This window comes from Morone saxatilis, unplaced genomic scaffold (genome assembly GCF_004916995.1).
Source record: "Morone saxatilis isolate NCDOM2014 unplaced genomic scaffold, NCSU_SB_2.0 Contig0, whole genome shotgun sequence".
Lineage (NCBI taxonomy): Eukaryota > Metazoa > Chordata > Actinopteri > Moronidae > Morone > Morone saxatilis.
In genome coordinates, this window is record NW_023339650.1 from 10,976,782 (window position 1) to 10,987,885 (window position 11,104).

Below are 11,104 nucleotides of genomic sequence, written 5' to 3' on the forward strand. Positions count from 1 at the left end.
GTTTTTTTTTTTATACGTTTATGTCATGCATTTACATGTCATGAACACCTGTTTGTGTCTCTTTGTGTTTTTCAGACGCTGATATGCATTGAGGATGAGCGGAGTCGGTGAAAACTCATCTGACCCTGCCAGGGCAGAGTCGCGAAAACGCAAAGAATGTTCTGCCGAACTTCTAGGACCCAGGTAAGATTTGTATCTCTGGCCAAAAGGCACCCCCCCCCCCCAACTTTAAAACAAAGATGATGTCAGAGTTTTGAACATGGTTAAAGTAAAATCAAGCTCCACCTAAATACTGTGCATATAGCATCCCAGTAATTGCAAGAACGGCTGTATGTAGTTGAGGCAGCTAAACATGGGGCACTGTTGAAGTCTGAACAGTAAGTCTGCATAAGTTATCTGTGGATAAGCACTTGAGAATGAGGCTTTTCTTTATTGATGTAGTGCTCCATGTTGGCACAATGAAGAACCCTAGCAATATCCCTCTTATCCCTCATGCCAAGATTTCCAATAGATATTGTGCACCTCATGGTCATTTGGTATCTAAAATAAGAGGGCTCTTCAGTCATCCCCATTTTGTGGATGGAGATCCTTCTTCTGCCCTGCTCTGGGTCTTTTTTTCTTACCATACACATATTGACCAACACTTCTTTAACCCCTTCTTGTTCTTTTTCTCCCCCCAGTCCAAAGCGGAGCAACGAGAAGCGCAACCGCGAGCACGAGAACAAATACATCGAAGAGCTTGCCGAGCTGATCTTCGCCAACTTCAACGACATCGACAACTTCAATGTCAAGCCTGACAAATGTGCAATCCTCAAGGAAACTGTGAAACAGATCAGACAAATAAAGGAGCAAGGTACAACCTGTAATGTCTTTGACACTTTTATGTCTGTTGAAGAAATGGCCAAGATGATGGGTCCAAAAGTAAAAGTGAAAAGAATCCTGAGTTACCATTCAGCTGGCTGCTTTTTCTAAAGCATTTCATCTGAAACAGCCTAGTTATAAACTAAGCCTAGCCTAAGTAAGCGAATACGTGCAAATGGATTTAACACTGGTTTAGATTGTATCCATTTACTCTTTGAATAAGGTGCTTAGGATGCTGTTGTGGTTTATGGCTCCAATACAACCAAATGTGCTACTATGGTTTGGGATCTGCTCCACAGACAATAATTGACATTATTATTAAAGGGCAGTACAATTGATTTAATGTTCCCTTCGTCACTTCATCATATAATGTGGATGAACCAGAGCAGTTTTTGTGTTGGCTGCCGGTCTTTCCCACTTCCATCCTGAGCCAGAACATCAGGCAAATGGATCAGCCTGCTCAGTTGTACTTGCCAGCTTTTCTTTTTAGTAGTCTTTACCAATTAGTTGAGGTCTTTCTCTTTATGTTTTTCATGTTAGATTTACCAGACCAAGATCAGTGAAATCCCAGTTTTTTTATTTCCTACAGGTAGCTAAAAAGTTGTACCTCACACATATTAAGGCAGTTGCTAAATTGTGAATAAGCTTAGATGACGTGTACAAGAACAGCAGTTGGGTGACTGGTTATACAAAGAGTAGCCCACTCTATATAACTCTGTATACGTTACTCAGAACGGCTGATGATGTCATCTTGTTTTATGTGACTCATGGAGCTAGGAGTTATGTAATGGTGAGCAGTGTGATGCAAAAATCACACACAGACTCTGGCTACTGTCCGTCCCTCTCCCTCCCTACTGTCTTATACTCCCTCCCTCCATCCATCCAACCCTTCCTTTCCTCACTCTCATTTTTTTTATGCTAGGCTAGAATGACATCCCCTGCCTGCCCCTGAAGGCATAATTGTGTTTGTACAGCAACCGCTGAGAGAGAGGCTAAACAATCCTTGCTTTTCTGCTTTGTTCTTCAGACCTCATTGGCCACCTTTTTCTAGCTAACAGAGAGCTGCTGCACCTCATTTTGCACAGTTCAGAGGGGCGGCAATTTCAGCAGCCATTCATTTTTCTTGGTGCACTTGTTTTTGAACCAGAGTTTCACCGAAAGTTCATTTAGATGTCTTTATGCCCACAATAGATCATTTTACCACTGCAATTTTTTCTTTTCATCGCATCTCATCTGTCATCTGTTTAGTGTTCCAAGGCTACATAGGATTGTTTATGGTGCGCAATCTTTCTTTCTATAGGCCAGTTATTATTTCCCCCCATGAGGGCATCATTACAGCGTGAAAGATATTCTTAATTTATGGTGACATTACTGAATGTATTAAATTACACTAATGTGACTTAATAACTCTAAATGATTGGTGTCACAGCCCTGCAGAGAAGTGCAATGCTGTGATGATGGCCTTTCTTACTTGAAAGAAGTGACCTCCTACCGAAAGCTGTTTATTCATCCCTGTTTGTTCCTCTCATGCGGTCTACATACATTTTGCTAATTGAAATCAGGGTGGACTTGTAGCATAGTTTTGCATATTTTTGTTTCTTTTTTCTGATCCAGATTGTTGCATCTTGATAGACAGTATGTTAAGTAATGATATCTTTATAGCGCCTATAAAATAATGACAGAGAGTTTTACAGCTTTCTTTACACTCTTAACTGCTCGCTTTTGCCAACACAGCAACAGCATTGCTTAGAGGCTGAAATATACAGTAGCTGCTGATCTGCCGCTTGTACATCATTTAGTACACACATTGTACACATATGTGAAAAAAAATCTAATATAATATATGAAAAGGGGAGAGAAGAATTTGTGGGAAGTGTCTTGCCAGTTACAGATAAGGCTGCAGTTATTACCAGGCGCAATCCTTTTAAATAATCAGTTCCACCCTCTATCTGTGGCACAGCTCTGCAGACGGACAGAGAGCCAGTGAGGGCTGCACTGACATTGAGTGATGGGTCTGTACCCAGGGCAGCTGTGCTGGTATACTGGGCCCCGCTGGGCCTGGAGAGGTCCTGCTGATGCACACATCATTAATGCTGAAAGAGATGAATGTGGGTCTGTGTGGTGTTGCACGAGCCCACAGAGCAGAGGGGAAACCTGCATTTGTGTCAGCTTTCACACATCTACACCCAAAAAAAAAGGAAGGACATGATTTTGTTTGCTTTTCACCACAACATTCTCACACCATATGGTCAGCCCTCTTCTTGGCATGGTGCGACAGTTAAATGTGTCCCCCCCAACAGCCCACTCATATTCCGCCTCTCATCATCATCTCCAAAAGTAGGGCAGCCCACGCTCTGAACATAAGGCTTCTCTGCATGGTTATTAACCCAATCACTCACATGGACAAATGCACAGCACCATCATGCAGGTACAGGGGCTTACAGGATACTCTAAATTTCCCTAAATAAATAAAGTACATAATCATAATCATTACATTAAAAGGTTTGTGGCAGTTTATTGGGCAGTGCATTCAAAGGCTTTTATTTATTCATTTTTGAAATGTCATTGTTAGTCACATTATTGTAATTGTGAGTTTCCAGTTTGGTAATATTACAGACCATAAGTACCTGTATGTGCAAGTCACGTTCTCTATCCTTTCTTGGAACTAAGAGTATGAGCTTACAGGGAGACACTGCCAGCCTAGCTATTTGAGAAAGGCAGTTGATATGAAAAGGGAGGATACTCCTAGCTGAACGATATTAATGCTGAAGAGCTTTCCAAATAGTGACGTTTGGAATGTAAAATGGGGTTATGTAGGAATAGTTCTAAATAGTCAGTCCCCCTCAGATTTTTTCGGGATTGTTGCGGCCTAAAATTCCTGCTTTTTAAAAGAAAATTTCAATGCTCATTGCAAGGTTTTTAGGCTGTTTTGGCAATAAAATTGCAGGAGAAAGTAAAAATTGCACACATGGTTCAATGTTTTGTACACGAAATTACAATGATTGGTCAAATTCGCAGAAAGGTTGCAGTGATTTGACTAAATTGCAAGGTCACACAGAATTCACAGGGATTGGTTGAATTTGAGTTAATTGTTGTGATCGCAATTTCCTGGAGGAACTGAATAAAGAGTGTCAAGAGATTGCTCATAGTTTGACTGGTCTGATCGCAATCACTATTCTCAAATTGGTGTGACAAAACATCAAACCCGCTTAAAAATATTGTGTTTTGTTGAGCCATTTATTGTCTAGGCATATTTCATAAACTGATTTCATACTGCACTGTGGCTTAATTCATCACTAGAAGTTCTGTTTATTTACCACAAACCAAAAAGCTATTTTAATAGCCTTGTTTATCCTTTTAATTGTGTTTACTAATCTGATGAATACATAATAAACTAAGAGAAAACAAAAAATTCTGTTATCCCAGAATGTGTATTAATTAAAAAAAGAGGTCGATGGTCAACTTTTTGGGTAAACATTTGTACGGTCTGCTTTTGCCACTTGATCACTTAGTAACAACTTGCTGCTCTATTGGGAGCATGAGTTGTTTACACACCGTCAGTGTTTCCATAATAGTCTTTTTTTTTCACACATGACAATGCAATCCATCCAGTGGCTGCCACCAGCGTGTCAGCTGTGTGTTCTGACACATTCATTTACAACAACCTTTCACTCCGCTCGCTGCTCAGTGCTTGGGTTTGAGCCATGTTTTGACAAAGGGACAAAATGTGTTTGCTTTGTAGCCTGGAAGATACTTGTAAAAGTCTTGTCAACAAGTGACCTCTTTTAAAGTATGTGGGTCAATTTCAGGGGGAAAGAAAAATTGTTTTTCTGTTTGTTTGTTTTGCTCTCTTTGACGTGCATGTTTTGGTGTGTTCAAGTTCTTTTGAACTGTGGTGTTTTGTTTTGTTTTGGGGGTTTCTGTCTCTAAATGTTTGTCATTGACTTTTCCTGCTTCCAGAAAAAGCTGCAGCAGCGAATGAGGAGGAGGTACAGAAGGCTGATGTCTCATCAACAGGCCAAAGTGTGATTGACAAAGATGCCTTGGGACCAATGATGCTGGAGGTGGGTAGAGGGCCTTCTCTTGCTCATTCATAGTGTCGTATTACAATACCACCCACTAAACACTTGTCGTGAAGCACACCACACGAACACTCATACAAACATCCGCATAGGATAGGATATACCCTTCTCTTTAAATCATGATTGGTATATAATGAAGAGTGCTAACCATGGAGAACAATCACAAATGGGCCAGTAGTGGTTGTGTATGAGTGTAGCTGTGTGGAGTAAAAGCTGCCAGCATCTTGTATCTGCCCTGGATTGGCTGTAAATCACCGAGCGGAGCAATGGCCTCGTTGTCCTGTGGAGGGCCACTGAAGTGCTTACGTATAATGGGAAAGAAAGCAACAGCCTGGCGAATGAATCAGTCCATTGAGCCTGTCCTCTCACTCACTTCCTCCCTCCCTCTCTCTCTCTTACTTGTTCAGTTCTCTTTTCTCTCTCCCTCCCCATCTTCTCTTCGTTCGCCTCTAGATCTGTCCTGTCATGGAATATTTATAGCTCTCCTGGTCCAGCGTCACTGAATCGACATACTAACTTGCGGCTAAATATAGCCCGGTGCAGCCTGCATGCTTTCCCATCTGTCAGCAGCCCCAAAACACAGCAATCGGCCATTCACACCCGCTCCGCTCTAGCCACGTCCCCCTCCGCCAGCCCAGGCTCATTACAGGATGCTCTGAGGAGAATGGCCGTCGGCAGGAAATGCACCCACGCGCCCCATGACCCTCCTCCAAGGCTCTCTTCTGCCCACTCTAATGCGAGTGCAGGATAAGACAGAGAAGGCGGTAAAAAAATATGAGTGTGCTGTTGTTTTAACCTCCTGGGAGCAAGCCTTGTTCTGTCACATGACTGTCTGGGCATATAGTTTGCATTCCTGGTAGGCTGCTCCGTATGGTTGCTGTTGTGCGGTATGATGACACAAGAAACTAGGGTTGAGTGTGTTTTGAAATTTTTGACTTTCAGTACACATACTTACTTTGATATCTCACGTTGAGAAATATAAACATGTTTCTTTTATTAAAAACCCATTTGTCCATTTAACACAAAAAGCCAAAGCTCTCAAATGTTTTAATTGTTGTCTAATCATCAAGTAGCTGTATATTAGCTATATTTATTACTGTAATCTGTATTTGCTTTGAAAATGCTAAATCTAAAATCAGCCAAAATATGATTTAAATTAGTAGATGTATCATAAAAAAAACAGTATAGTGTAAATTCAACCATAAATGGATGCCAGATTTAGGTATTTGACACTGACTTATTTCTCCCTTTCCCAAAAAATAAAGTATTTAGGTTTAGTACCGAGCCCTACTAGAGATGTGTTTGAATTCATTTTAGCAAGACGGTAATGCTTTGTCATGCAGCAGGTTTAGCCAGAATTTATGTGAAGAGAGACCCTGTTTGCAAAGCACCAGTATCAGATCATAAATAACGGTAACACCCAGAGGGGGGGGGGAGTTAAACAGACCCTCCTCCACATGCTATAACAATTCACTAGATACTGTACATTGCTATGGGAGCACTATAGTGTCATATATCAAGACAATAGGCTTGGTGCAAAATGGAACATGGAGAGTACGGTGTATGCTCAGTATATTTATTTAGAGTATATTCATTTGTATCAGCTTTAGTCACCTCTACAGTATATTTAATCAGGGCATTATAAATTAAGGTATTGGCTAACAGCATTATGCAAGAGTGTCTGGAAGAATGCAAGAGTTGGCACTGAAGAGTGTTTGCTCTGTTTCTGTTTGCCCTACTTGTCCAGTACATGGCCTTTCTTCATACAGGGTGGACTTACACAACCGTGTTGCATTTTGGAGCTGCTCTGCTTCATGCAGTGATAGATGAGATCTCCTTAAGTCTATTTTCAGCCTGTGCTGTGTTAATGCAGGCGAGGGAGAACTTCAACCCCAATGTGATCGCGTGTAACCCGGGACGTATGAGTGTGCTTCACCCCAAAATTTTGCTCGCTTTTTTATCGTTGGTATGTTATGCAATGTAGTTAGAGACAGGCATTTGATGCATTAAAAAAAACTCAGCATATGCTTTGTTATAAAGGCATGTAATGTAAACAATGTGAGTGTAAGTAATGATTATTTAAGCAGGGGTGAGGAGCAGACACCTTGGCAGTCTCTTATCTTGACACTCGATTTTATAACTTTACAACCACTACAATTCCCTTTTTTAAGGGCTCTGGGTGATTTGATGGCCTAATTGACACCATCTTGTGTCTAATGGCTGACCTGGGGCTGTATTCTTTCAATTAAGTGCTCCTCCTCTTCCACATCTTCCAATCTCTGCAGGCACATGCTTTTATCTTGCTTTCTGTCAGACACACTGATGTTCTGCAGGACAGATGGATGTAGCCAGCATACAGTGTACTTTTAGACTTTAGTACTATATGTGCATGCTAACTGATGCACAGTAACCCCGAAAGTGGCACATCACCAAAGAGTAACAGTAAGGAAACCAGGGAATTAATAAAACGGTTCCATGAATAGTTTTGTCCTACATTTTTAAAATTTCCTTCCTTTGACCTCAGACAACAAAAGATATACATACAATTGAAGTCTGCAGAATTTATACCCTCCTCCTCCTATAACTGGAATTTACAAAGCCCTTGAAATCCTTTTCATGAACCAAATCAATTTAACTTGTATGTGGCATGTGAGAGTAAAAGTGTGGAAAAGCATATCATGGTAGGACTAGTCTTTCAATAACTTACTCTGCTGCAGTGTTATTTCTTTTTTAGTCATCAAAAATATTTGTTCTTTACCAGTGTAAACAATTCAATAAACAAACTTAAACCTCTCTGTTATTTTTCGCCCCACCAGGCCCTGGACGGCTTCTTCTTCGTGGTAAACATGGAGGGCAACATTGTGTTCGTGTCTGAGAATGTGACCCAGTACCTGCGCTACAACCAGGAGGAGCTGATGAACACCAGTGTCTACAGCGTGCTGCACGTCGGGGATCATGCTGAGTTCATCAAGAACCTACTGCCCAAATCCCTCGGTTAGACTCAAGCTTATTTTCCCTGCCAGCGTTTGCTTCAACCTGTCAGTTTTCTGTCTCACTGTGTCACTCGTGTTCCACGTCTCTGTGTTTTCCTAACTCCGCATGTATGTCCTCTGTGTTGCATCACTCTGCCCACCGCGAGTCTTAACTCATCAGGCTCTCCTTTACACCCTGGCCTCATCTCATCCTTTTTACATAGTGTACTTCTCTGACTCTTAACACCCTCATCCCTCTTATTCTCCCTGTTCAGACAGGTATGTTGTAGGTGGCTGTTTGATAGTGATGTCAGTTTAATTAAAATGCTGAAATGTTTACGGTTAAACTGCTACGGAGAAGATGTGGGAAAGCTGGCTAATACAAAGTGTTATGTAAGCTTTATATACAGGGTTGGCACAGTGCGTATAACCTATAGGTTCTTAATTTTCTCTTTTTGCTGATGCTCAGCCCAGACATTTGCTCTCGCTCTTCTCTTCTTCTTCCTCCCTCCCTTTTCAGCTAATTAACTTTCTTTTTCGGCGTCTCTCCCCTGTCAGCAGCATCGCTCCCTTCCTACATTCTCATCTCATGCCCTTCCTTCCCCTTTTCTTCACTTGTTATTCTTACCCTTACTAAGTTCCCATTTTCATGTTCTCGCTTTCCTATTTCCAATCCTCCCTGAAAAGCATTGTCTTTAGCCTAGCATCGCTCATCTCATAAAAACAGGCCATTTATTTCCATAAGACACGCATTTGCCCTTTTTTTCCTCGTCCAATTTTGCCTTTTTCTTTTCCCGTATCATCTCTCCTTTCATACCTTAACTCCATTCTTCCTCCACATCATACCTCTCCATCTCCTCTGCGCAAGAGGTGATTGCAATGTATGTCAGTACACCCCATCAGGAGCTTGGTCCAAGTCCCTTCTCCCCTTCCTCTCCTCTTTTCTCCTGGTGCTTCGGATTGAGGTCTGAGTGCCCAGCCATCTGGGTGGGGGAGTAGCACAGAGCGGAGTACCCTGGAAACGATCAGTGGGCTGTGTCCCAGATACTGGGAGATTATCAATGCACTGAATGAGATCACAAACCAGATGGAGTGTGATGGGAGTTTGAGTTAAATGAGTTGTGTGTGTCACTGTGCATGTCTCTTTTTCCTTTTGTGTGTGTGTGTGTGTACATGTGTGTAGATGCATGTTTGCTCGCGCCTGTGCAAGTGTTGGAGAGAAGAAGAAAGATTGGCAATGATGTTTTAGAGGACATGCATATGGAGGCCTGGCTGTGATGCATGGCTGTGGATAGATGGCACAGGGCTCGGGGTTCCAACTGCTCATTATGACTGATCTCTACCCAGCAACCACTCTTTCCTTTTTGCACTTTTTCCGGCTTCATTCTCTCTGTCTTGCTCTCATTATGTCTTTCACTTGCAGTGTGTTAGCCTCTCTTGGCTCACTCGTCGCAGCTCCCAACCTCCCTGTTTTTGTTGTTCAGTTTTTCGGATGCAGTAATATCCATCAGATAAAATCCCCAGAAGACCACAATGTAAATCTCCCCCTCTCTCCTTCTTGTTCCCCTGTAGTGAACGGCGTTCCGTGGTCCAGCGAGGGTCCGAGGAGGAACAGCCACACATTCAACTGCCGAATGCTGGTCAACCCGCACAGCGAGAGCCAGGACGAGCCGCATGAGCATGAGCCTCAGCAGCAGAAATACGAGACCATGCAGTGTTTCGCCGTTTCCGAGCCCAAGTCCATCAAGGAGGAAGGAGATGGTACGGAAGGAGAGAGGGGAAATAGTGTGGGATGATCATATGACACTAAAGTAGTGACCCTACAAAACAACCTTGGACAGCATTAGTTTTGGGATCTACATCTGCATTCTTATCAGCACACCGGTCACAATTTTGACCCACTCATATTTTATTTTTGATTAAATCTATATCAATTTTAAAGGCCTTTTGTGTGATTACAAAATCTACCAAAAGAAGGGTGAATTGAGAAATGTAGGGATTTAAGAGATTAGGCAAATTAATATGTCCTCAAATAATAAGTAATTTCATTCCATTATTGAGGTAAAAGTCAGCTCCCATTGTACAAAAGGCAGACTGTAATGACTGAAGAATGAAAGGTTGCTTAAGAAAGAAATTAGGCTTTTGGACACCATAGAAAAAAAGCATCTGGAAAATAGCAAACAAAACTAAAAAAGTAGTCTGGCAGACCAAGATTGACAAGAACACAAATTCAAGCTTCTCTACCTTATAACAGACTGGTTGTTGCTATCTTCAATGGATGAATGAATATGAATCTAAGTTGCAGCCATTTAGATTTAGATTATACCAATAGATCCTTGATATTTAGCCAAGTTTAATCTTAAAGCTGGCATTGTATGTGAAAACGGGTATAAGCAACCGATCAAGAACAGTGCTGGTTCCACTCAGCTCACATCCATGAAAAGTTAAGTGACACAAGGGAGGCGAGAGGCTGGGCAGCTGTCATTAAAGCCTATCTATAATTCATGTGCATCCCTCACAAACGTGCGCTCATGGCTCTAAGGAAAGGATGTAGCTGTTTTCATCACGTGTATTGCATTAATATCCAGCCTTTTGATAACCTTCAAATAATTCTCACCATATCAACTTTTAAACATGTTTCAGGGCATATGTGAACAGAGAAAGAGAGAAGCTGAGTTTGCAGTAGCCACTAGTATAAACATCTGCTCGCCTTTCCTGGGAAATGATTTAAATTGTATGTTGTCTCTGCTCTCCTTACAGTGTTCAGTCACTGAGAGGTCACTAGGCTTTTCCAGTGGTTTTCATGGTTTCAGAAAGGAACTTGAGATCCCGTAGTTCGAGTAAATTTCCATCACAAGTGACTGTCCTTTATCCAGATTTTTTTTTAGCACTTTGTAAAGCATTTGTATGTGCTCTCACAACAATTGCATTCTACATCTAAACTACCTAAATCCTATTTGCTCAGTGACTTTAATGAGCAGCCACAATTTCCTATTGCCAAACTGTAACTCAGTGGTTAATTAAAACAATAAGTAAAATTGCAAATATTTCACTCCGAGTCTAGTCTCAACCTGTCTTTTCCCCTCTCTGGCTTCCTTTATGCACCAGCTGCTTGCCAACTATACTTTGGCAAATAGACTGACTAGGACCCAGGCCAGAGGTGTGTGTGAGAGAGAGGGAGAGAAAGAG

General features: G+C 41.7%; 1 protein-coding gene across 2 annotated transcripts in view; it reads left to right on the forward strand.

The window, feature by feature from the left end:
• ncoa2 (nuclear receptor coactivator 2) overlaps positions 1-11,104 on the forward strand; it is a gene marked incomplete in the record, with an annotated part of 54,326 nt that overhangs the window by 22,975 nt on the left and 20,247 nt on the right. For both annotated transcript variants that reach the window (XM_035665027.1, XM_035665110.1), the window contains 5 exon segments: positions 76-183; positions 681-853; positions 4,822-4,925; positions 7,760-7,937; positions 9,488-9,676. In XM_035665027.1, coding sequence (XP_035520920.1) covers positions 95-183; positions 681-853; positions 4,822-4,925; positions 7,760-7,937; positions 9,488-9,676 — 733 coding nt within the window.